At 38.3% G+C, this 27,344-nt stretch overlaps 3 protein-coding genes across 5 annotated transcripts; all 3 read left to right on the forward strand.

The window, feature by feature from the left end:
• Positions 1 to 7,952: 7,952 nt before the first annotated feature.
• Positions 7,953 to 9,363, forward strand: LOC110929207 (40S ribosomal protein S29). Its single transcript, XM_022172336.2, has 3 exons — positions 7,953 to 8,127; positions 8,946 to 9,045; positions 9,131 to 9,363. The coding sequence occupies exons 1-3, from the start codon at positions 8,066 to 8,068 to the stop codon at positions 9,137 to 9,139; spliced, it is 171 nt and encodes a 56-aa protein (XP_022028028.1). The 5' UTR covers positions 7,953 to 8,065; the 3' UTR covers positions 9,140 to 9,363.
• A 3,509-nt stretch (positions 9,364 to 12,872) lies between these two features.
• Positions 12,873 to 13,864, forward strand: LOC110927777. 3 transcript variants are annotated; one of them, XR_002585892.2, is made up of 4 exons: positions 12,873 to 13,144; positions 13,214 to 13,372; positions 13,440 to 13,571; positions 13,647 to 13,864. XR_002585892.2 is itself a non-coding variant. In XM_022171193.2 (3 exons), exons 1-3 carry the CDS (start codon positions 12,877 to 12,879, stop codon positions 13,517 to 13,519), a joined length of 507 nt encoding a protein of 168 aa, XP_022026885.2. In that variant the 5' UTR covers positions 12,873 to 12,876; the 3' UTR covers positions 13,520 to 13,864. The 3 variants fall into 3 exon arrangements, 1 of the variants encoding a protein (XP_022026885.2); XR_002585893.2 differs by having other exon boundaries at positions 13,217 to 13,372; XM_022171193.2 differs by having other exon boundaries at positions 13,440 to 13,864.
• Positions 13,865 to 18,815: 4,951 nt separating this feature from the next.
• LOC110931659 lies at positions 18,816 to 19,445 on the forward strand. Its single transcript, XM_022175045.1, has one exon. It carries the CDS (start codon positions 18,816 to 18,818, stop codon positions 19,443 to 19,445), a length of 630 nt encoding a protein of 209 aa, XP_022030737.1.
• Positions 19,446 to 27,344: the final 7,899 nt, after the last annotated feature.

A 27,344-nucleotide genomic window follows, 5' to 3' on the forward strand; every position in this document is an offset into this window, starting at 1 on the left:
CGTTACAGAAGATAAAGTGCATTGTTACACTTTTTTGGATTATTGTAAAAAAAAAGTGCGTTGTTACATTTTTTTCCAGATTATTGTAAAAATAATATGACTGTTACAGAAACAAAGTGTGTTGTTACATTTTTTTGTGTTAGAAATGTAACAATCAAAGCAAAAAATGCCTGTTATATTTTTTTGTGTTACGGAAATAATGCCCGTTACAGAAAATAAAGTGCATTGTTACACTTTTTTAGATTATTGTAAAAATAAAGTGCGTTATTATATTTTTTTTCAGATTATTGTAAAAATAAAGTGACTATTACATAAGCAAAGTGTGTTGTTATATTTTTTGTGTTACAAAAAAAAAATGGTTGTTACATATGTGACGTAAAATTGATCATGTAAAAATTATATGTTACGTTTCTATGTAACATTTGATCACGTAAAAATTATATATTACGTCTCTTTGTAACAATTTTTTTGTGTCAAGGTTTGAATCGCTGGATGAAGGATTTTATTACTGTTGCATATATTAACTCACTTGTTACATAAAATAAAGTTTGTTGTTACATTTGTAATTTAGTTTGTTACAAAAGCAACTAGATAAGGGATTTTTTTGTTGTTACGGACAAAAATGAATTTTTTTGTAGATGTATGTCACATTTTTGATCATATAAAAAGTGGATTTTGTTGTTGTTATTACACAACTACCTAGCATGTTACAGAAATAAAATGATCTCTGGCGAAGTTGGTGTGGAGGAAGATAATTTGCTGATATTTCTTGGCGGTGGAAATCTCCGACGAAGTTGGCGTAGATGGGATGAAGAGAGAGAGAGATTGTTAAAAAAATGAGGGAAATGTGAACTGGATTTGATTTTCGTATTTTTGTGTGGTGTTTGAATGATGTGGCTAGGGTTAATAGGCTAAAGATGGAATAATGAATACTAGTGATCTGCTGCATCATACGAAGACAACAGTTCCATTCTTCCAAGAACACAATTGTCACACTTTATTCCCATTTTACCCTTATGTGTACTATTATTGATTACAATATAAAAAGTAACAGAGATTATACCAAAACACGTCACAACCATCCATCTTTTTCAATCAATGGTAAATCTAGAGCTTTCTAGGTTTCTTTAACTCAAGGAGGTTTTCGATTTATCATCCCCCATATATATATATATGCATTAGTTCAAGAAGCGAAACGTTCTTTTTTTACATGTGTAGTAGTTTGGGACTATATGTGTTGGAATATACCGTATATTATTTTTACACAAATACGAGGTTATTTCAAGCTATATTTCTCTACAAATAGATATATATCAATCGAGATGAATTACGACGTGGGTTAAGATATTTATATTTTTAATAAGCACGAACATGTTTTCCATACAAGAATCCAAGGATGAGTTATGATATTTTCTTCATCTATGTACATATATATATATATATATATATAGGCCAGTTATTGTACAATGGAGGTTAACGTACGTTGCGTACGAGAATGTTTTTCAACGTGTGAGTTTTTGCTTCAACATGCGATTTCTGATATAATACAACATGTGAAATTGTTTACCACAACATGCGATTTCTTCATAACACACACATGCAATTTTGCAACTTTTTGTATACACTAACATGCGATTTCTTCATATACCACAACATGCGATTATCATTTTTTTTGTAACATAACGTGAGATTTTGCCATTGCGTACGCAACGTACGTTTAGGCATTTTGTACGATACACTTTCTCTCTTTCTCTCTCTCTCTCTCTCTCTATATATATATATATATATATATAGGTTTAGGTTCATTTGTGAACAACCCCCTTGATAGTGAATTGTGTGAACTAACCCTAACCCTTGATTATCAATACACAAGTGTAAATCAATGACCAGGATTTGATCAGGATTTGATGATGAAAATACTATTTGATGATGTAAATCAATGGCCAGGATTTGTTCACTCAGTTCACAAATACACTATTGTTCACTCTATAACCACACCCAGGGTTAGGTTCATTTGTGAACAACCCCCTTGATAGTGAACTGCGAGAACTAATCTCAACCATTGATTTACATTAAATGAGAGGCTGAGATTTAAACTTTGGATAATTTGATTTTTTGTGATTGAATGTTGAAAAATTATATAAGGTATTGGTAGGGTTATAAGGGTCATTTGGCATTTGTGCCAGACCTGTCAATCTGTCAAAACCACATTATTCTTTAATTTCAAATTTTGACTCTGTTTTGCAACAGAATACAAGGGAGAGAAAAAAAAAACCAAAATCGCATTTTAATTTTAACAAATAACATCATCAAGCATCAGATTTCTATAATCACTCACACTTCGTCTTTCTTCGAATTTTGATTCCAACAAACGTAAAACATGTTTATGATACAAGGGTGGGAGTTGGCTACAAAGTCCATTTTTTCTACAAAGTGTAAAAAGTCATAAAACACCATAATGTGAACCATAAAACACACTCAAAACCCACAAATAACATAGTAGATATTACTAAGACACCATATTTATGGGTTTTGTGTTGTGTTTTTGATGATAAGGCTTTGATTATCGAATGACTAATATTAGTGTGTTTTATTTTGATTATCATGTTGTGTTTTATATTCATAGTTGTATGATAGTGTTTTTTAAGTTTTTAAGGACTGTTAGGGTTCAGATATTGTGTTTTAGTTATCTTCACTATGTTATTCGTGGGTTTTGAGTGTGTTTTATGGCTAAAATTGTGGTATTTTATGACTTTGTACACTTTGTAGGAAAAATGAACTTTGTAGCCGAACCTTACCCTATGATACAAAATTACATTATATTTATAATAATAAAAGTCTCCATTCCTTAATCTTCAACATCTTCATCCACAAAAAGGCCAACACTAAAGTGCAAACTAAAAAACCCCAAGGTAAACAATATAGAAAAAAATATAAAAATCAACTAGTTCCTTGTCCCCCTTGATCTTTGTCGTCATCAATCGTTAAGACACATATTTACATTAACGTAAAAATCACAAAAGTTGTACCACCAAAAAAATAAACTCAATTTGTTCTTCATTTGTTGTGTGTTATCCTCGTCTTTGACCATAAAGCCCATTAACCTGCGAAATCAAAGAAAAAACATAGCTTTCATATAGCACAAATTATCGTTTACGCCAACCATAAAACTTAGACAAACCCACAAATCAAATTAAAAACAATGTTCAACGTTTCAAACTATCATTTTCACTAATCTTGGTAAAACCTCCAACAAGTGTAAACCCAATTTACATTGTCGTAAAAATAGCAAATAGCGAAAAAGGCAATTTGGACAAATGTAAAAATAATATACACCAAACCCCATAACTTAGATAAACCCATCAAGTGTAAAGCCAATTTATGTTACCGTAAAAACAACAAAATGGGCATTTTGAAAATTGATTTACGTGTGACGTTTAGGGGAGCTCGGGCCGACGACCAGGGGCATAAAAAAACAGTTTTTAATTGTCGCACGATTCGATGGTCGAATGTAAATGTTTTTTTAATTGTCGAATGTAAACTCACATGTAAATGTTTTTTTTCGTGCAGTGTCGAATGTCAAACATTTATTTACGCACGGTGTCAAATTTGATGTTTTTTAATATCGAATGTAAAATCACATGTAAATGTTAATGTACGGTGTCGAATGTAAAAAAAATTACGTATGGCGTCGAATGTCAAAAAATGTGCACTTCGTCGAATGTAAACATTTTTTTTTAAAATGTGGAATATAAACTCACACGTAAAATGTTTTTTTACGTACGACGTCGAATGTCAAATTTTTTTTTTTACAAACGTATGTAAAATAAACATTTTTTACAAACGTGCGTAAAAAATTTTACGTGTTTTTTTAGAGGAGCTCGGTCCCGACATAAGGCGTAAAGAAGAAACTTTTTTTACCGTATGTAAAAAAGGCGTCTACATTCGACATCGTCAGCAGTTTAAAACATGAAGCATCAATCACCAAAGACCAGCTCCAAACTATGATACAAAAATATCAAAGTTGCAAAAAGGAACTTGAATCTACCTCAATCAATTGTGAAAAATGGGTAGATTCATGTGCTGGGTTTGAAAAATATGAGTTTAAACCTACTTGATCTGATGAATGTGATGTGCTTGAAAACTTCAAACCAGTTGACTTCACAAACCTTCACAAACCCTGATGGTCTCAAACCACGAAAGGTAAAAGTCATTTCTGTTACCCACTCTTAAACATATGCTCAAACATCTGTTTCAGAATAGAGAGAGAAAGAGTAATGAAAAAGACAAGACCACAAATTTGTATTGTGACTTCTGTAAAAAAAACAAATCATATAGCAAAAAATTGTTTTCACTTAAAAGCATATGATATAAACAGAGGGAACAACATCTGTGAGTCAAAACCTAAGTGCACCATCTATGACAAAAACAATCACGTGACTCAACAATGATTTTATCTTAAACCCTACATTGTCATTTTTGTACTAACTTCTACATTAGCTTCACCAGCTTCAACGTAAATGTCAATTTCTTTGTCTACACCATTTACAGACAAATATTTCAACAAACCTACTAGATCATGATGGTTGCTTAAAGGTCTCAACCCAAAATCTAAATCATCACCAGGTATCAGATAAAGATAATGATAATGCAGAATCAAGCCATCATCATAATGTAGTTCTTTAGCAATTGAATCAACATCAATAACACATAATTTTTCCTTGTTCAGCAAGTCAACATATGCAATATTACCATTATTGTATATCCTATCGGGAAACTTTGAAAACCATCCTCCTTTGTGCACTTTGAGACAAAAATAGTTCTTCATATATACCTAAAACACAAAAACAAGAATTTTTAACAAAAAAAATATGATGGTGATTGAAGCAGTCAACAAAAACACTTATGATATACATCGACTTGATAATCATCGATTTCCTGTCTGATATGCCACTTGATTATCATCGTCTTCAAAATTGTTATTAAACCCTGGAATTTATGATGGGTTTTGAAGCGTCGTGGTGGTTTTGATGGAACAAGGGAAGGTATGATCAAATGGGAATGACAAGGGCCAAAGGGTTTTAAATGGGTATTAAACTAATGGGGCGAAAGGCTAAAAATGCCCAAACATGAGGGTGTTTTCATTTGATTTTTACAGTCGTTAGGCTTAGAACCTGATTGTGTTACAAAACCAAAACCACATGACATAAACATGTTAAAACAAAAGTTAGTACTTACAGGCGAAACTTTCAATAAACCACATGGACTATCTATGTAATGAACTCAGTAAAATAAGTGTTTATGAGTAAGATAAAGATATAGAATTATAGATAGAGAGTTAAATGTGGGAGGTTTTTGAAACATATACATAATTTAGAAAATATATGTTTTAATTAAATTATATAGATGGAGATGGACACTCCAATGTGAATGCTCTTAGAAGTGTTAACTTAGTCAATTACAGTTGAATAATATATTATCTTTATATATTTGGGCTCTCTTAGTCTAAAGGCGCCAATTAAAGCTCGGACAAGGCCTACTCGATTGGCTCGGTTTGGGTCAGATTATTTTACTTTTAATATATTTTATTTTTATATAACTATATATAATATTTTTTATAAAAAATGGTTATTATTTGCAGGTATTTATGTGTGCAGTTAAATACCTATGACATATTTAAAGGTTGATTAAGATGTTAATAGACTTATCTTGTATTTCGTTGAAATTTAAAATTTATTTTGTATTTGGTTGAGATTAATTTTGGTTTGTAATGTATTCAGCTGAACGTATTATAAATATGTCCTAACACTATTTAATTTTGAAATGATATATTATTTTTTAAATCAAAGCTTAACCAAATCGAAACGGAAGCTCAAACTTAAAAATTTTCAACTCGGTTTCAAATCTATGATTTTGAGTTTGTCATTTTACATGTATTTTAACTATGGCAGGTGATCCATAAACTGTGGAAACTTGGGCCAGTATGTCTTTTTTTTAACGATAAGGAAAGACGTGTCAACCCCCGTGACACTAGGCGCTGTGACCAATGTCGACTACTCAACCAACGCCAGCTCCTTGGCTCTCCCAGATGCACGAAAACCCGACCTCCACCCGGCCGAAGGCACGGCAGTGGAATAATCAGTGAAACCTCGCCTCACATCCAAGACGAATCGGCGCCACCCGTATTCGCCCTTCACCTGAATACCACAGAAAATAATAGAAAAAGTGAAAGTCGAACATAGATCACAAAAAAACATCAATTCCTTGAGTTTTTTCCCAAACTAGTGTTGGTGAAAAAAGTATTTACCATTTTGGTGTTCTTTCAAAAGTATTTACCAAAATGGTGTTTTTATTCATTTTATATTTGTTTTCTTTTAATCAACATAAAAAAGTTATTATCTTTTTTCTATTCAGTCAATCCACTATTTGCAATTTTATTCTTTTATAAAAGAATAAAAATGGAAAAGAATAAAATTGTTTGTTTAGTTTTAACGGTTTAAGTTTTATTAAGCTCATATATTAAATACACAAAATTAAAAAAAAAAGTTCAAAAATATATATACAAGACTCATCTTCGTTGATTCAAGCATTACAATTTATTTTACTATACTTATTCACATCGATCGTTCAAAGCACATATATATATATATATCTGTCGTGGAAATAAGTGAAGGTTAGACTTGCACTCTTGGCTGCATTTGCATTTCAATTTTAGGCTTGATTAAATATGGTATAAACTATAAAATACATAGAGTTAAATACTTGTAACACAAAATATTTAAAAATTAAAAAGGTTGTAATGTATTTTATAAAAAAAAAATGCTTTAAGAGTAGTAAGTAGAAGAATTGAGGAAATAATACATGAATAATTGAATTTGGAAAACATGTAATTGATTGATGATATTAGAAAGGGAAATAAAATACGGACGGTGAATTGATTGAATAGAAAAATAATAAATTTATTATGTTGGTTAAAAGAAAAGGAAAACACAAAATAAATGAAAACACCATTTTAGTAAATAATTTTGAAGAAACACCAAAATGATAAATATTTTTTACACCAACACTAGTTTAGAAAAAACTCTAAGTGTCTGTTTGGTATGGGGTAATGGAATGGACGAAGGAATGGAATGGACGAGGTAATGGAATGGACAAGGGAATGCAATGGATCATTACCATTCCATGTCTTGTTTGGTTACCATGTGAATGGAATGAATTATTATTGTGCATTGTTCGGTAGGCAAGAAAAACGGAGTAATAAAATTAGCAGTGAGTGGTGGTGGTGGTCGGTGGTATTGATTGTGGGTGGTTATAGGTGGCGGTGGTGGATGTCGGCGGCGGCAATGGGTGGTGGTGGTGGCGGCGAGTGGCGGTGCGGCGGTGACGACGAGTGGTGGTGGCGACAAGGTGGCCGTTGGTGGTAGCTAAGGTGGCGGTTGGTGGCGACGGAGGCAGTTGGTGGTGGCGGTGGTGGTGGTGGTCGACGATGGTGGTGGGCGGCGGCGGCGAGTGGCGTCGGCGGTTGGTCGCAGCTATGGGTGATAACGGTGGCGAGTGGGTAGCGACGGCGGCGGTGGCTGTCGGGGTGAGGTGGTGGCGGGTGGCGCCGATGGCGTCGGTGGTGGGTGGTGGTGGGTTGTGGCGAAGGTTGTGGGTTGTTGTGTTGATGAATAGTGCAAGAGGGGATGGAATGAGAAAAAAACAAGGGTGGTGGAAGGAATGATTTTGAGGGAATGGAATGCCTTTTGGAATTGGTGATTCCATTCCATTGACCAACCAAACACTCTTTTATTCATTCCCTCGTAATCACTCATTACATTCCACCTCTCATTCCTGCATACCAAACATTACCTAATTCCTTCCCCAACTCTTCTACCGATATCTCATTGGCTGGGCCAATATGTCCTACCACTCTTTAAACCAATGCAAGAAGTCAATTATGCCCTCTTGAGAATAAAATTAGGGTTTTAACAGCCCCCGTATAAATACCACCCATCTTCATTCATTGGCAAACCCTCACCGGCGCTGAACTCGATCCACTGCGGCTATCAGCTTCTTGCTAACGATGGGCCACTCAAACATCTGGAACTCTCACCCTAAGACCTACGGTCCTGGATCACGCACCTGGTAATCTTCATCACTTCTGTAATCCTTTTCCTTTTATTTTCATCATTTGATTCAGTAACATGTTAAACCCTAGTACTTACGCATCATCAACACGAATTAAAATCGATAGGTTAAGAAGTTATGCAAGTAGAAGATGTAATTATAGTTACTGAGATAGGAAATGGTTTGTATTATGGATATATATAGACGATGTTAGCTTCAATAAGCTTAATCAGTTTCGATTATTTTCGGCTTGAATTCTTAGGTTTACTTTAGGTTTTTTTTTCATTTGCTATTCTTCTGTATCAATCGATTTTTGTTAGGTGTTCTGATTATGTGATGCATTTAATAAATATTAAAAATATATGAAATTAATTCCGACAAATGAAATCATAAGAATTTGTATTACTGTGTTGTTATTATCACTTTAGTAGATGGGATCTTGATTGTTATTTGGTTAGGTTTTTTTTCTCTTTAAGTAAATTATTTTTTGAATCCCTTTACACTTGAATCCAAAATCAAAAAGCTTAACGCCTTGAGTCCCTAACCGCTCATTTTATAACGTTTTGAGTCCAGTTTTTAACACTTGAACTTTTGATTTTGGACTCAAGTTACGTTATAAAATGAGCGGTTAGGGACTCAAGGCGTTAAGCTTTTTGATTTTGGACCCAAGTGGTTAAAACCATTAAAGCACAGGGACTCAAAAAGTAATTTACTCTTTTTCGTTTATATAGTGATTGCTATTGCCGCTGCTGTTAATCTTCTCATTGATTATTAGAATACATTTTAACAAAAATTATCTCTGTTTTATTATTACTAAGAGGTTGTTTGATTTGCAGCCGTGTGTGTGGGAATTCACATGGATTGATCAGAAAGTATGGCCTTATGTGCTGCAGGCAGTGCTTCCACAGCAACGCCAAGGAAATTGGTTTCATCAAGGTATATATGGATTTTCCACTAATTTTTGCATTTTTATTATGAATTTTAATATGGGGTCTGACTGGATTCATATTGCTATTTGCAGTACCGTTAAGGCGCTGTGAAGATAATGATGATGATGAATTATGATGATGATGTGGTAAGAATTAAGATATGAGATTATTTAGTGAGTTGAAATGGTTTTCTAGTATGTAATTGACTTCCTTTATTGTTCTCTTGTTTTGGTACTTAATGGTTCTTGAATCTTTTATCTTAATGGGATTTTGAATTGATCTTGGCTTGATATATCATGAGAAATGAGAATCATGTGTAATTTTCTTTTGTGTGTCACTTGTGCATTCAAGATATTATAAAACTAGAGATTTTTTGAAAGATGATTTTAGTATTGACACCTCACTTCATCACAATCGACACCTCACTTCATCACAATTTACTCTATCACCAGGTGGTTATCACTCACACTCATCACATTCATTCAATCACAACTTAACATCAACACGAAAGTCAAATATTGACACATTCTCCAATTACCCCTTAACAAAAAAAGTCAAACACCCATTATCCTATCCACATGTGATGTACATCACAAGTTTCCCCTCATCCACAAGCGATAGCACACTTGCGGTGGTGTGCTGTCACTCATCACGAGTGGCTATCACAAGACCACCCCAACCATCCTTAGTGGGTGATGAAACAATGGTTAACCGGGCAGGGTTAACACACTGGTCTCGTCAAGAAGGGTTAATCCCTTCCTCTCGGAGATCGCTGGCTGGGTCACCGGTGGATGATCTCCTGCACAAGGAAACAAGCCGTGACTCGTAACAAGGAGGATGGGGTGGGGGGTGCTCCTTGTTACCACTCTCCGGCGTGAGAATCAGTAGTTTGCTTGGGAAGCAAAGTAAGATAGTAGTAGTAGTGAGCGAGTTGTCAAGAGATACCTCAAACTTGGTTTGGGGTCGGTATTTATAGCCGAGGAGTGAAGGAGGTGATTGATGGATGGGCTGACGACGAGCTGCACCGTTGCAGGTGTGTCAGTCTCGCCGGCCGTGGGGGTCACGCCACGTCAGCCCATTGCTTTAATAGCTCTGACAAGGGACTGTCGCCGGCGCCACTTGCCTCGTGGTGTCAGCCACTTGCATGGCGTGTCAGTCCACTTGTTGGATATGCAGGGTGCGGTGCGAGCCGCATCGCTGCATGCGGTAACGCCTGAAGTCACCGCGTCTCCTACTTGTGATCGAGAAATACGCGAGATGCGGTGTTGGCCGCATTATCGCCTGTGGAGACTATTTGCTCGCTTCCCTTGTCGTGACGAAAATGCCCATATGATGCGGTGCCAGCCGCATCGATATGTTCATCTTCTTCTGTACTTAGGTCAAGCTATCCATCTTCGGACCGAATGGGTTCGAAGGATGTGACCGCATGGGTGCGGTCTGACTACTGGTAGGGGTTTGTTTGATGCGGGTAATGGTCATTTTGGGACCATACCCCTTCAAGTCCCCCCAGTCTAGTGTTGCTGTCTTGTGCAAGTTGCACGTGGGAGGAGCACTGGACTTATAGTGTAGGAAGGTAATTTGGCAGTCTGGAGAAAATTCTAGGCCAGATCAGACTGGTGATCTGGGAAGAAATCCGGCTATGCCTCTTCCGTACCGGTGAAGGAGTTCGCTTGATGCGAAATTCTCAGCCGTTGTATGTCATCAGGTGGGTTGCCACCTGTTGTTGTGTTGAAGGTCTGTTAGAGACCTTCATAGTAATGCTGCACAAACTTCGAACCAACCTCTAGGATGGTGGTTCGAAGGTCTGCACATGTTTCGAACCTCTTGGAGGTGGTTTCTTCTTCGAACCATTTGCCAGAATGGTGCACGAAGAAGAAAAGAAAAGCTTTTAAACCAACCTTTGCGGTCGGGTTTGAAGGTTTTGGATGTTGTGTTAGAACTTTGCTCAAGTTCTATGTTCAGCATCCTATGATGAGATGACCATCCCTTTTTTGTGGGGTGTTCGTGTTCATCTTGATAGCTCTTAAGTAACCGTACGTTCTTTGCGGTTACCTCGTTGCGTCATTGTTGGCCCTGTTTGGTCGAACAATGTGGATCTAAACTATGGGTAAATAAACATGGTCATAGGCAAGGGGATGCCCATCGTTGTTTATTCCATGCGGTCCATTGGTAGGTAAACAAAGTCATAAGCAGACTTGTTACCGCGGTCCGTTGGCAGGTAAACAAAGTCATAGGCAGACTTGTTACCGCTGTTCGGACACTTGCTGCTTGATAAGTGCTTGTTTAGAGCACGTATCTGCGTTCTTTCTGGAGCCAGTTTCCTTCACGCTCCAATACCGAGTTTACAACGAGGTAGCCTCGTTCGGTGATGTGGAGTGAGCTTTGCTCTTCCGTAGCAACCACTCTGCGGAAGCTATGGTTATGTCTGTAGCTCTTCATGGGTGTCTGCGATGTTTGCAGTCCCATTTTCGCTCAAAGTGTGCTTGTTGCACGGATGTAGCTCTTGAAGGTTCAGTAGTCAGGGCTGCTGATGTGCGGTCGTGTAGATTCTCTTCCTGCGTTTTGCTGAAGAAGTTGTTCATGCACCCTCTGTGGTTGTGAACCGGACAGGAGGGATTTGAAGCTTGAAGAGAATGAAGGCAATGCGCTCTGCCTGTTCCTGAGATGCGGTTCAGTCCAAAGAACAACACTGGTTCTGAGCATCTGACACATCTGAATGGGTTCATGTGTGTCACTTCCGCATATTTCACGTGTGCTCGTGAGTGATGCGGAAAAGGTAATATATCCCTTTATAGTATAGATAGATATATTTCTACCTATTTTTTAGGGTATATAAAAAAACGACATGCGGTATGGGTTATGGTGCGGTAAACCAGAGAAACCGCATGCCGCTTATGTTTTGTGTGGATAATGTTGTCGCTTTTCCTTGCCTACGTGGCTTGATCGCACGTGTGAGTTGGTAGAAGTTGGTGAGACGTTTCTGCATGTGCTGAAATGAAAGGACACTTGCACTGCCCGAGGCATTAAATGCACTGTAGCAGGGAGTGTAAACGTCTTCTTTGTCAGGCGCGTGAGCGGCCACGCGCGCGTGATAACCGTCAGCTAAAACGGCGCTCGACACGTGTTGTTGCAAGATACGCTCTTTTTGAACGTGATGATTTGCTTTCTCCCTCCGCATTAATTGCGATGGGTATATAAGGGGAAAACCGTTCGTGGTTTCGTCTCACTTTGTCGAAAATTCAAAAAATTTGCCGTTTGAGAGAAAGTTGTCATCTGTCTTCTCCGACGATTTTTTCTGAAATTCCGGTGAGGTTTCTAGTGTTTCTGTTCACCATCTTCTGTTTCTTTGATATTTTTGATGGCTGAACCATCTAGTCCACATAATGTGGAGGGTGAAAACCCTGAACAGCCTTTAGTGGCCGAAGAAGAAGAAGAGGGGGCTGCCGGTGGTGGATTACCGGCGCTGAAGTGGACCAGAAAAAGCTTTGATCGCCTTATGCTTGAGGTCCAAATGCCCTCGGAGTATGGGGCTCGGTACCCATCAGAGGGTGATACTGGTGCCGACGCTCCGGCCGGTTATGTGACCATGTGGTCCGATTTCTTCGGAGATTGTAACCTCCGATTACCGTTGACGGTGTTTGTTGTGGATATCTTGGAGTGGTACAAGGTCCACATTTCTCAAGTGAGTCCGTTTGGGATGATTCGGATTCGTAATTTTGAGTTTACCTTCCGTGCTCTTGGCATAGAGCCTACCGTCGGAGATTTCCGACGGTTTTATCAGATGACAGTGTTCATGGGGTTCTTTTCTTTCCGTCAACGAGACGGTACCCCCAAGCTGATGACTCCCCCTAAGGGGATGACGATGTGGAAGAAGAAGTTCTTCTATATCAAGTCTGCTGCCCTTGCTGTGGATATGACGTTTCGGAATGTGACCGAGACGATCATAGCAGAGACCATTGCGATGCCCAGTTTGAAATCAGTGCAGTGGTTCCCGCAGCTGCAGACTATTGAGTCTGTGAAGTTGACTAACACGCAACTATGGCTGTTGCGTATGATGTTGAGGAGGGGCAAGAACTCGAAACCCGTGGTGCGGGAAAAGAGCGGTGGTACGTACTTTTTGTTTGTTTACGTTCTTTATCCTTACGTGTGTTACTGACTTTTGTGTCTACTATCAGAAGATGCTCCCGCATGGAGGATGTTTGCTCCGGATTTCGAGGGTACGGTTGAGACCGTAGTTTGTGCGGATGGTGAACAGGATCACAATACTATCATCCGTAGTAACTTCCGGGTGCCTACTGAGGCTGCACTGGCAGTTGAGTTGCCAGTAGGCAAAGGTATACTATCGAAGCTTTGCTACTTGTGTTGATCATGTTGTGTTATTGACGTATTAATTCCATGCAGGTGATCTTGGGGCCTTGGGGGACCCTGAAGCGAAAGGTGTGCCAAAGAGGCAAACTGTGAAGGGCGTGCGCTTTCGCTAAAAGAAGATAAAGGAGGTCACTACTGTGCCTCATTTGGTGCCGCAGGCAGCAGGTATCTCTCATTCCTCTTTTCGTCGACACAAGAATTATGTGATAGTATCTGATACCCTTGAGGGTTTGGGTACAGCCGCGGAGTCACGCTCTGGTGCTGCGAAGAAGCATGCAGAAGAGGCGGCTGCGGGAGGGACAGCTGCGGGTCCCCCTGTGATTGGTGAGAAGAGGCGGCTGCGGGAGGGACAGCTGCGGGACCCCTGTCATGTCTGCGGGAGTCCACGCGAAGATGTCTTGGTTCCTGAAGAGGAGCTCCTTCAGGTGCGCTCTGGTGGTCGAGGATAAGGCGTGACCCAATGTGACCTTCTGTTCCGGATGCTTTGGGTTGAGAACCCATTTTTCCGGTTGGCCGACGGGGGTGGGCCTTGCGACCTTTGTCGGACGTGCTTCGTCCGTCATCATGACGTCCTTGCGGGCGTAGATGATTGCAACCCCCGATGCGGTTGGGAAACCAACCGCGGAGTGGGGGACGGATGTGATCATATTGAAATCTCCTTGGGATTCTCTCCCAAGGAGGACGTCATAATTGGAGGTGTGGGGTAAAACCATGAAGTTTACCTCCTCCGTCCGCGTGTGTTTACCATTGGTAAGACGCACGGGAAATGTAATTTGACCTAGGGGAAAGACTGTTTCCCCTGCGAATCCGGCCAGCGGGTGCGGGGGTGACTGGGAGGAACATAGTTGCGTCCCCCCGGTCTGCTGTTGGTGTCGTGAGACTCCCCGCGGTAGGTTTGATCGTCAGGGTCGGCTCTGGATGCCTGGGCCGCGCCTGGAGGCTGACCGCCTCCTATCTTCGCCATAGGGGCCCAGGCGGGTATGCACTGGCCCTCTGGAGCGGGACTCATATGAGGAAGTATCCTCGTTGAGTGTATTGACTGAACAGTAAGATGATCCACGGTCGTCATGTCGGCTTCTGGAAGCCGGACGTGAGTGTAACCTGCCATCGTATTGGAGTATACGGTTGGCAGGTGTGTGTTGTATTGGAGTAGGCCCAGCTTGTACGTTTGCTTCCGTACAAGCGCGGTTGTAAGCCGCTATCAGCAGGTCAGTCTGCTGTTGGTACCAGGAGTGTAAGTCCACGCCTGGTGGGAGCACAGTTGGGGCCTGTGATAAGTCGTGTCCGAACGCAAAGGATGGGATCCTTTGGGTGGACGTGCCAATGTGTCCGGGTTGGGGGGTCGAAGGGTGGACCCCTGTTGGGATCGGGGGATTTGGATTATCCGCATTGGTGTTTTGGTTATCAGTCATGATCTTGAGAGGGAGAGGGATGGATTAAAAAGTGCTAAGAGTAGCGGTGGGCGCCAATGATGAAACAATGGTTAACCGGGCAGGGTTAACACACTGGTCTCGTCAAGAAGGGTTAATCCCTTCCTCTCGGAGATCGCTGGCTGGGTCACCGGTGGATGATCTCCTGCACAAGGAAACAAGCCGTGACTCGTAACAAGGAGGATGGGGTGGGGGGTGCTCCTTGTTACCACTCTCCGGCGTGAGAATCAGTAGTTTGCTTGGGAAGCAAAGTAAGATAGTAGTAGTAGTGAGCGAGTTGTCAAGAGATACCTCAAACTTGGTTTGGGGTCGGTATTTATAGCCGAGGAGTGAAGGAGGTGATTGATGGATGGGCTGACGACGAGCTGCACCGTTGCAGGTGTGTCAGTCTCGCCGGCCGTGGGGGTCACGCCACGTCAGCCCATTGCTTTAATAGCTCTGACAAGGGACTGTCGCCGGCGCCACTTGCCTCGTGGTGTCAGCCACTTGCATGGCGTGTCAGTCCACTTGTTGGATATGCAGGGTGCGGTGCGAGCCGCATCGCTGCATGCGGTAACGCCTGAAGTCACCGCGTCTCCTACTTGTGATCGAGAAATACGCGAGATGCGGTGTTGGCCGCATTATCGCCTGTGGAGACTATTTGCTCGCTTCCCTTGTCGTGACGAAAATGCCCATATGATGCGGTGCCAGCCGCATCGATATGTTCATCTTCTTCTGTACTTAGGTCAAGCTATCCATCTTCGGACCGAATGGGTTCGAAGGATGTGACCGCATGGGTGCGGTCTGACTACTGGTAGGGGTTTGTTTGATGCGGGTAATGGTCATTTTGGGACCATACCCCTTCAGTGGGCATTAACCATTATGAATGATTTAGAAGCCTAATAAACCCAAAAACTTGATACCAATGATTTAGAAGCCTAATAAACCCAAAAACTTGATACCAAACTGGTTTGGTTTTAAATTGCAGTAGTTTGATTACGATCAGCAATGCTCAAGAGCGGCTGATAAATTAATCTATGAAATAAATTGTTAAAAAATAGTAACAGATCACAAACATCTTTGTATCATTCATGGCTCTTCTTAACTTCATCCTCTAATTGTTGGTATTTCATTTCTTTCATTCTCTAAAGATAATAGACTTAGTTATTATATTAGTAACAGATCACAAACGTTATTTTCACGAAATTAGTAAAATAACGTTAAAGTTGGTACATATATTAGTAAATACTTTTAGAAAATGACTAGTTTGTAAAAAAAAAGTAGTATAAAATCTGTTCTTTTATAAATCTGATTACTAATAAAAAAGTATTTGTCATATTATAGTGTGATTGTTATAAATTTTCAAAATTCTGCAAAAAGAGCGTAGACGTCATGGTCCGTGACGTAGTTATTAACCGAAGGGAAGGAAGGGCTGAAATAGAAATTATCAATAGAGCAAGGGTTTAAAATAAATAATGCTTTATTGAGCATGTAAATAAGAGCAAATGAGTAATGACAGATAGGCTGCAGAGAAATAGAAGATCACGAAGCCAACTGGATTTTACCCTTTTGTCCGTACTCTTGGCATATGCTTCATGTCAATATCCAAAATCGGATTTATTTGTAAAATATGTAAAAATAAATCATTGACATGTTAGGAACCAATTATCAAGATAGCACTAGAGGTGTACAAAATTCGGTTTGTGCTTAAGCCGGTTCGAGTTAGGAACCGGGTGGGTTTTTTTATATTGGGTTCAAACCGGTATGGCTAAAAGTCGTTTGGGTTAGGAACCAGATTATAAGCTAAGGCTATATAGGGTGTGGTCATGACCCTACACATCAGCGTCATGTCACTTACTTCTAATCTATCATCCAAAACCACTATTTTAAGGGTGTGGTCATGACCAAACCACTATTCTCTTATTTTAATTTGTTTTTGTAAAAATGAAAAGGAAATATTGAAAAAGTAGACCCATGGTTTAATCCATGCCAACCATGGTGGATGAGACAAGGGGATGGTGTAGCAATCCATTAATGGTCCTATGTGGTGATTGATGACCCAACCCATCTCCCCCACACCCTTTAGCCTAAAAATCCCAATCCATCCAAATTGGTTTGAGCCTGTACAAAATTCGGTTTGTGCTCAAACCTGTTTGAGTTACGAACCGGGTTGTTTTTTTTTTTTTTTTTTTTTTTTTTATGTTGGATTCAAACCAGTATGGCTAAAACCAGTTTGGGTTAGGAACCAGATTATAAGCTAAAAATCCCAACCCATTCAAATTGGTTTGGGTATGGCTCAAAACCAGTTTGGCCCAAACCGATCCTTTTTTAAATTACAAATTAAAAAAAATAACACAATTTTTCCTTTTTTATTTAATAATCAAAAACATAGAAATACTAACTCCTCCTCGTATTCTAATTTGCCTTCGAGTGTGGAAATATATTGTATCTGTTCTCTCGCGTCTAATTAATCTTTCAAGCAAATTGTCATCTCTATCGGAGGAGTTAGTCTTGTTCTTTGTAACGATATCACCCTACCACTAACAGAAAAAACAAATTTTGAAGTTATCGTAGAAGCTTGAACGGTTAGTAGATCTGGGGCCTTTGTGGCTGGAATCGGAAACTAACATCCCTTATCTTCCACCAAGCCAACATATCAAATTTTAGAAAATCGATGGGACTCGTACCGGTTAAAAAGTTTCCCGCGCCATACCTCTCTAGTTTGCTACTTGGAGTGGTACCACATTGCCGTTTAGAATTTTAATTTGCTAAATTATTGTACAAGTTGAACATTCAATCAAGGTCAATACTTGAACTTTCGGAAATCCCGCATTTCTCATTGATTCATGAATGTGTGATGTTCAACCGTTTTTTTCAAGATAAACTCCATACATGTCCGTTAAATGTTTGTTAAACCTATTTTTAAACCTGGATAATAAATTGGATCTTCATCGTATAAATCCAAATCGTAAACTATTTTCTCAAGTACCATTTCAACCCCGGTATATTTAGGCAAGGGTTCAATGCGGCGGCACAAATAATAACGGGGTCATTTCTTTCAAATATTTTCTAAGTTTTTCTTTCATTGGTGATATTAATTCGGAAAGCGGAGGGCCTCCAACTGATAAATCGTTTAGTTTACGACTCATTAAATATATTTGGTTAAGTATCAAAGGACTGGGATAATAAATCCCCGATAGAGCGTTGTTGTGGTTTTAACAAGTTTTGAGCATATCAGTTATTTTTTCGATAACATCCCAACTTGATGGAAGAAATGGAGTAGCCGAACCATCCAGACGACAAGCAAGAATATCATAAGATGCCATTAAGCTATCTTTTTGTTGTAAAGCTTTTTTAACCATGTTACATGTTGAATTCCACCTTGTAGGTATGTCCCGATTCGGACCTAAGTAAGGACGTTTCGATTCATCACAAAACTTAAGATATCGAGTATGTCTTTGAGTTTTGCTAAAAACATCACATAAATATTTGTCTAAAAGCCTCTTTTATTAGTTCAATCGTTTTTAGACCATTTGAACAACCAAATTTATTATGTGTGCGACACATCGAGTATGGAAAACACCGTCACTAATAGGTTAATATTTAAGTTTTAATTGTTGTATCGCATAAGTATTATTCTACACATTATCAAAAGATACTTGCAAGATTATGTTTTCCAATTTATACGTTTTAATAACCATGTCAAAAACATGTACGTTCAGTGAACGGTGTGGAGTAAACCATGTATATTAATATGTGTATATTTAGTAAATTTGTAATTATCTCAAATTGTAGAAATCATCTCCATAATTATAGGAGATCATTGTACTATATATGATTATCTAATCAATACAATGAAGGCACGATTTCAATTACCAATATGGTATCAGCCTAATTCATCGATCCCAACCCTAATTCCTCCCTCTGCTGCCGCTGCATCTCCTCTGCCGGCTGCTTTTCTTGTCTTTTATCTTCTCCGATCACTCACCATCTGTCCCTCATGGATTCTAACCCGCTTCACCCAGCCCTCACGGTGACTCATATAAAATCCCATATTCCCATCCTGCTTGAGAAGGACTCTACACATTACAGTACCTGGAAAACTCTCTTCCAGGTCCACTGTCAAGTGTATGATGTCATCGACCATCTTTCTCCCAAAAAGTCGGCTGCTACATCTTCTTCTGACACCGCTGCTGCTGCCAAAGACAAAGACGACGCAGCCGCAATCGCTGCTGAACACCTCTGGACCAAACTGGACGCTTTGGTTAAACAATGGATCTATGCTACTATCTCGCAGCCTCTTCTCCGCATAATTATTCAACCAGGCCAGACTGCTCTTGAGGCTTGGACGGCTGTTGAGAATGAATTTAATGATAATCAGAACACTCGTGCTATTTTTCTGGGTCAAGAGTTCGCCAACCTTTCTCTTGAGAATTTTGCTTCCATGGGTGACTATTTTGATCATGCCAAACAGATTTCCGATCAACTCGCAGCCGTGGGCTCTCCAGTCAATAATCGCATGCTTGTTTTACAGGTTTTAACCGGATTGACGGAGCAATACGACAGTATCTCAACTGTCCTTCAGAACCGTGACCCGCTACCCCCTTCAGTGAAGTCCGCTCCCGTCTGAATCAGGAAGAACTCAAGAAGAAACGTCAAGTAGCCCGGGGATCCCAATCGGCCGCTGCTGCCCTACACACAAACACTTCAACCTACTCTTCTACAACACCTCAGCCGGCTCCCTTACCCAACTCGAACCGAAACCAAGGCCGCCCTCGTGGTGGTCGGGGCCGAGGCCGAGGCCGACATTTCAATTCCCACAACCGTACCACCTCCCAGAACTCCAACACACCAACTCACACCTATATTGTTTTTCCAAGTAATTGGACTGCTACACAATGGGCCTCCATGCTTAAATCCAACAACGTGGCCCAAACCCCCTGCCCTTACCCATCTACGCCCAATACACAAACCTCTCAGGGGATTCTTGGCCCACGACCTGATCAGGCCCATCACACCAATTACTCCCCTACAGATATTGAACAGGCACTTTACTCTCTGGCGCTAAACCCACCAGATCAAGGCATCATGGACACTAGAGCCACCTCGCACTCTGCCAATCAGCAAGGTATATACTCCCCGTCTAACTTTAATAAGTGTACTAATAAATTTATTATTGTTGGTAATGGTACATCTATACCTGTCTGGCAACCCTGTTCAACATCAACGCACTAAACATATTGAGCTCGACATTCATTTTGTTCGTGAACAGGTGCGTCGTGGATACATTCGAGTCTTACATGTTCCGTCTAGACACCGGATTGCAGACATCTTCACCAAGGGACTTCCGCGCATTCTGTTTGAAGACTTTCGATCCAGTCTCAACATCGGACCACCCGACGTTTCAACTGCGGGGGCGTATTAATATGTGTATATTTAGTAAATTTGTAATTATCTCAAATTGTAGAAATCATCTCCATAATTATAGGAGATCATTGTACTATATATGATTATCTAATCAATACAATGAAGGCACGATTTCAATTACCAATAATGTATAACAAGTTAAGTTAACACCGGTTTGTAAGCTTCCAAAACATAAATTTTTTTTTTCCACATTTCTAAACAGTCACGTCTAAGTGTAGCACGACTTACATGTTGATAACGCGGTTGGAGAGTCATTTGGATAAGCCAAGTCAAACTTGCATCTTTTGCAGAAAAAAAAAAAAAAAAGAAAACCACAAAACAACACATAAACAAAAAAACATCCATGTTTTATGAATTAGAGGACCAGCTCTTTCTCAAGAGAGGGAGAATGATAATAAACGGTTAAATGATTCATAGACAAATCAATTGGGGTGCGGAAGAGGAATGAAAAAAAAAACATGGTTACTATGCTAAATATTGTTTGCAATACTTTATGCCATGCACATGTTAATTTCTCATGTAGATTGCATGAGAAATTATTATCATACTTAAGTCCCGGTAATCCGGTATACAGAACCATTTAACCCATGGTTAGTATTATCGGGGTAGATAGCCCCATTCATTCGTTTGTTGGACGCACAACCAACAGACAACATTGTCAATGAATGTTTATTTTCAACACGTTTAATCATTGCTATGTGATAAGACATTACGACTAATACTCTGTAAAAAAAGCCATTTGGCAGGGGCGTCAAAGAGTCGAAGACTAATTCCTAGCCCGAATTTGAAGATTTTCTTGATTTTTATTTAAGCAATTTGCGAGTGGTCATCAATTCATGCATTTTAATAGTTGTCATTTCTAATTTCTTGTTTTATCTTATCTTATTCAATTTGTAGTTGTTAGTTTAACAGAAAAATGGTTAAAATCTCTAATAAAAGCAACCTATTTCAGGCCTGAAATTTCATCCAACAATATCATATTCCATGACAAAGCGTGTGTATACAATTTTGTATATTAAGCTAAGCTTAACAAATGTTTGTCAAACCATATCTAGTTTCACTTCTGTCTTGGATGATACACAACACTTTACAATCCCATCGTGCATCAATCTTAAAGTCTACCAGTATTAGTCTTGATATATGTATAATTATAATGTGTGTATCTTGTAATTATCTAGAATATGAGATTTCTAGAGAATGCTTTGTAGCATTTAGATTGAGTAAATCTTGACATATATTTAAGAGGTGAATGCTTGCATTGAAATATGTATAATTATAAGTCTCTCCGTAGTGGCAAGGGATATGGCGCCTTGCTACATCAAAACACAGGGCGCTATGCCCCTTTCTCCCCACTTCCAGCGAAAATTATAACACTATGTCCCTTCCTCCCCACTCACACACATACATTTACATATATATGTATGTATAATTGAAAGGGTTATATAACCCCCTTAGGGGGTACGGGGCACCTTCGGGATGCTTAATCGGGGAGGGGTTTTGCCGAATTGGGGGGTGCCGCCAATAAGGCGGTGGGTGAAATCGGGGAAGAAGCTGGGGGTGGATGCACCGAAGAGAGGGGAGGAGAGAGAGAGGAGAGAGGGAGACTTGGTCCAATCACAAGCTTTCCTTTTTTTTTTAAAAAAAAAAAAAACCCAATTCACCTAATAGGGGAGTGGCGCCATCAAATTGGGGTGTTAGGGGAGTTTAAGAGGGGAGTTGACGTGGCACACGGGGATTGGTTTGGCGTAAGAGAGGGGACTCACCTATTAGGGTGAACGGGGCGTCTTCGGGGAGTGGTTGCGGTGATAGGTTTCCCCGATCGGGAACACCGCCGCCATCAAAGCGGGGTCCCGATTCGGGGTGTATATTGGGCGTGGGTTCACCGATGGAGGAGAGGGGAAAGGTGTGGGGCCATGCCAGTTTCAACCAATCAAAGATTTTCTTTGTTTTTTTTTTTTTTTTTTGAATAAAAAAATAAGGGGAGTTAAGAGGGGAGTGGCGCCATCAAATGGGGGTGTTAGGGGAGTTTAAGAGGGGAGTTGACGTGGCACACGGGGATTGGTTTGGCGTAAGAGAGGGGACTCACCTATTAGGTGAGCACCCCCTTCACCCTTAGGTGAGCACCCCCTTCACCCTTACCACTACACACTCAAGTTATATAACCCCATTCTCTTACACATTTTACCACCTGTCGCATAACCCCCTTATAGGGCTTTATGGGGCTTGACCACTACACATGGCCTAAGGCTACAGGGTGTAGTCATGACCTTCAAGACCACCATTACCCTTTATGTCAGCGTCATGTCACATCACTCTCATCCACCATCTAAATGCACCATCCTATATGGTGTGGTCCTGACCCAAACCACACCGTTTTTTTTCTAAATTTATTTTGTGTAAAATATATTTAACTAATTAAGAAAAGAGATGTGCATGGTTGTCATGGTTTTATCCATGCGAATCCTAGCGGTTCCCTAAGAGGGGTGGTATTAGTATAGCACATCATCTACCACCGTAGGTGGCAATCTATGACCTATCTCATATTCTCATGCCCCCATACCCCTTAGCCTAATGTGTGTATCTTGTAATGATCTAGAATATAAGATTTCTGGAGAATTCTTTGTAGCAATTAGATTGAGTAAATGTTGACATATATATAAGCGGTTAACGCTTGCAATATGGTGAGAAAGTGTACATTTATCCAAACCATCTCATACGTGTACAATTAGTTACCTTTTGTAAACACTCTCAAGGAAGTTTTTTTTTTTTTTTTTTTTTTTTTTTTTTCATATTTGCCTAATCATGTTTCTATAATTCTACTTGTGTTGGTTCTTTTCCTTGTTTACCAGGAGAGTTTGTGCTACTCAAGAGCTAAGGATCAAACGTAAACAAGGGCGTAGCCAGACTCCCTATCAAAAAAATATTTGGTCCGTCACTTCCTATCAAAAAAATATTTGGTCCGTCACTGCTTGTGAACTTGTACAAAGACAAGTCCGTGAAAACAATGCTTATTTGTTATGTAGAAATTGATCTTACCCTTGTTATGCAATTGTTCAAAGAACATATTTGTAGTCCATTTTATTCAGCATGTGATTGTAGGGTTGAGATCCTGTACAAACAGTGCTAATTATAAGAACCGTAAGAACAGATCTCAACCATTAATAATTAAAATCAAGGGTTGATATTGATTATAAATAAAACCCTTATAACTAAAATTACTACTAACAAATTATGGGTAATTTTGTAAAATTACTAGTCATTTGACCATTTTCCATTAAATACAAATTCCACCAAGGTTTTTTAAACTAAAATAACTTTTATATACTTCATTATTTAAAAAAAATATATATACCATAAAATCAAGTATTTTTTTATCTTTAATATGAGTACCATATTGCTATACCTTTTTTTGTATTTATAAAAGTGATTTTTAAAAAAGTTAACAAAAGGTATTTTATAATTGTGCTGATAACGTGCTGATTATGTGTTAGTTACAAAATAATACAAACAAACATCAAAAGTAGATATAATCAGCACATCTGGTGTGCTGATAATGGAGAATGATTGAGGATGTTGTGCTAATGTCGTTTATGTTGATAATGAAGAACGATTGAGGACGATGTGCTGATAATGAAGAACAATTAAGGATGTTATGCTAATTATATAGTGGTGTGCTGATTATATTTTTTGTAATTATTTTTAATTAGTTATAAATAAATATGGTCAAAAGGTCTAAATTACCCCTAAACTAATTTTTTATTGATGGACACTTGTCAATTATGTGTTGGTTCTTACGGTTCTTACAAACTTAAGTGTTTGTATTTGATCCCATTCCTGTGATTGTAATGGTTGCAAGGCGAAAGTTTGAGTGATTTTTTTTTTTTTTATAAATAATATGGTTTCATGTTGAAAGTATAGAAACTTTCAACTTTACATGAGAATGGCCATGATTTAATAGTACCAAGATCTTCCCATTTGTGTCATATGGTTACTGAAAATATCTACGCATCTTCAACAGTGCATCATTGTGCTTTTTGTCCTCGAAAATATGTTTCATGACCTGTTCTTTAATTCTTTTGGACCAAACTTTGACCGGAGTTAGACCCAGAAATATTGCTTCCATTCCACTAGAAGATATTATTTATATCGGTGACATAACACATTAACCGAGATTGCAAACCACACCCTCTGTGTTAAGGGGGATTAAATGTGTTGTATGTTAACATGTTAATCATATCTTAAGAGACTGAATTAATCATTTTTTTATTTTTTAAACAAAAATACCATTGAAAAAAAGAGTTAGATAGAGTTAACGAGATTAAACCATTTCCTTTGAGTGGGATAAAATGAAATGAGAAAGAAAAGTTGATATAGCCAAGGGCATAGCTTTCTAGGGGCCGGGAGGGGCGCCCGACCCCCCGAACTTTTCGCTCAGTAGTGTTATGTATGTACGTACGTTTCGTGTAGAATTTTTTAGGTATATACGTTTTCGACCCCCCGGTTTTATAAAAATTTTTTTACTTATATAGAATCTTTAGTTTCGGTGACTTCCGATCCCCCGGTGGAAAGTTTCAAGCTTCGCCACTGGATATAGCACTAAGATGGAGTTGTTAAGATGATTTAAAAAAACCCAAAAGCCTAACCTTAATATTGTGATCCCACATGAGCAAAAATAACCATAAATCTCATAGAGAAAAAGTATTGATTTTATATACTTTAACATTTGCCATATAATCATAATCTCACAAAAGTATTGTTTTATATACCGTTACATACGCTTCTGCAAAAATTTTAAATAAGAAAAAAGTTAAGATCGATTTTTGGAAATGTTATTAAAATAATAAAATAAAGAGTCCTACAAAATAAGGTTGTTACTAGTAACATCACAATGGTAACACTTACTAGTCTATAATATTTATTTAATTTTTTACTTAAAAGCTTTTATATTAGATCATTCGCAATCCTAAACACTTACAAACGTAGAGAATCCCACGTGTGTGTGCATATAGTATAAGGATCAATACAAATAAAATTAACATGCAAAATATGAGAAGCAAAGGAAAACTGACAGTGGCTACCGTAATTAATTCAATCTTCAATTTAAGTGATGCGATAAGTTGATAATAATAAATATTTTTAAAACCAATATAATAAAAATACAGATCATGGATGACGTAATATTAACAGAAAACTCTAAAACATATAAAATGATCTGTCCAAATTTAAAATCGTTAAAAAGTTACAAAAAACTAAGAAATAACTTTTTTTTTTAAATTTTATATATTAAGAGACTTTTATGATAAAAAAAACTAGAAAATAACTTTTTTTAAAATTTTATATATTAAGAGACTTTTATGATAAAAAAACATAGTTATATTGGTTTTTTATAGGGCTGTAAATGAACCGAACGTTCAGCAAAAAGTTTGTGAATTGTTCAGCTGGAAGTTCGTTTACATTCATTCGTTTAATAAATGAACTAACATGAAGAAAAAATTCAATTTGATTAGCTAAATGAACGAACTGTTCAATTGCATTCGTGAATATTCGATATGTGTTCATGAACGTTCATTCATTTACATTTGTTTGTTTATGTTGTTCATGAAAGATTTATGTACATGTATTCATTATATCTAAACCATTTATATTCTTTAATTTATTACCCTAACAATTAAAATATGAAACTCTATTCCCACCTTGTTTTGCACCATTCATCTTTTCTTCTTCATTATTCATATAGATGAACATATCAGCTCCTTTTCTATTATTTGGACTTCAAGTTCCAGCACTACTTCATCCACCACCATTTCCAGCCTTTGTCGATTTTATTTGTGTTCGTGAATCGTTCATGAACACCTTCATTTCCTTAATGAACGAATACGAATAAAAAATCTTGTTATGTAAGTGTTCATGAACCGTCCGTGAACACATTATTTCCTTAACGAACGAACATGAACAAGCCCTTATTTATGTTCATTTACAACCCTGCTTTTTTATATGCAAAAAAGTGCTAAGTGACTTTTACAAGAAAAACATAAAGTATGTTGAGTTTTATATGTAAAAAATGTTACTTAACTTTTACCATAAAAAACATAAAGCATGTTGTTTTTTATCGTATTTGCCCTAAGTTAATTAATATGAGCTAGGATCAAATACAAAGTCTCCTAAAAATAAGAAGCCGTAAGAAGGGTATCAGACAGACTCTGATTGACCTTATTCAAGCGGCATTGAAACTGTTTCATCGAACTGTACAATATGAGATTTTAGGTTTCACTTTTGGATTTATAGCTTGTAGATTTCAGAATTTTTATTTATATCATTGTGTTTTTAGTTAGTATCGTGTCTTTTCTATATTTATGTCATTATGTCTCTTGTGCGACTTATTGTGTCTTTTTCCTCGACATTGTGTTATATTTTACTTAACATTGTGTTATATGTTGCGATCCATTATCTCTTTGCGCATTTCTTAAATTTATTAGATTGTAAGATAACTTTAACCTAACTAAACTATAAAATAATTCTTCAAAAAGCTATACTTGTCACTTGTCAACAAAAGAACGTGAAAACTTAAACCTTTTATCATGTAGTCTAGAAATGGGCCTACTTCTCATGTTCTAAATCGAAAGATTGAATACACATGGTTGATCATTAAATGCTACTCCCCCACCTTTCAACGATACATCAACACAAATGATAACAACAAGAGTTAGGCAAACAACGTCAAGTCCTACCGAAGACTCACTAATAGCGAAAAACCACAAGACAAAGTCGTTAAACAAAAAGTGAATTACAATACCATACCTCTATTATTATTGACGAACATGTTGATTTTGTTTTTGTTATAGAACTCGTTATCCATTAGTCGATATCATTTCTTGTCTAGTTGTTTAGTCAATTCATGTCGAGGGATCCTTGAAACGTGTCTTTATACTTGTGACATAAAGAATAATAGACTGTAAACGTATGGTTGTTTGCAGTTGGCATTTAGTTTGTGTTTATAAACCAGTGGGACTCCCCGCGCTATGTCGCGGGAACGCGGTCGATATCAATTCGGTTCATTACGGTAACGACACTTGCTAGAGCAACTAAAAAAATAAAATAAATA

Source organism: Helianthus annuus, chromosome 3 (assembly GCF_002127325.2).
Source record: "Helianthus annuus cultivar XRQ/B chromosome 3, HanXRQr2.0-SUNRISE, whole genome shotgun sequence".
Taxonomy (NCBI): domain Eukaryota; kingdom Viridiplantae; phylum Streptophyta; class Magnoliopsida; order Asterales; family Asteraceae; genus Helianthus; species Helianthus annuus.

Excerpts from the sequence above, each read along its gene's own strand:
- LOC110929207 (XM_022172336.2), top strand. The coding sequence starts at position 8,066 with ATGGGCCACTCAAACATCTGGAACTCTCACCCTAAGACCTACGGTCCT. Across the intron at positions 8,128-8,945 it reads GGTCCTGGATCACGCACCTG|CCGTGTGTGTGGGAATTCAC; the intron begins GTAATCTTCATC and ends TTTGATTTGCAG.
- LOC110931659 (XM_022175045.1), top strand. The coding sequence starts at position 18,816 with ATGGATTCTAACCCGCTTCACCCAGCCCTCACGGTGACTCATATAAAA.
- LOC110927777 (XM_022171193.2), top strand. The coding sequence starts at position 12,877 with ATGACTCCCCCTAAGGGGATGACGATGTGGAAGAAGAAGTTCTTCTAT. Across the intron at positions 13,145-13,213 it reads GGTGCGGGAAAAGAGCGGTG|AAGATGCTCCCGCATGGAGG; the intron begins GTACGTACTTTT and ends GTCTACTATCAG. Across the intron at positions 13,373-13,439 it reads TGAGTTGCCAGTAGGCAAAG|GTGATCTTGGGGCCTTGGGG; the intron begins GTATACTATCGA and ends AATTCCATGCAG.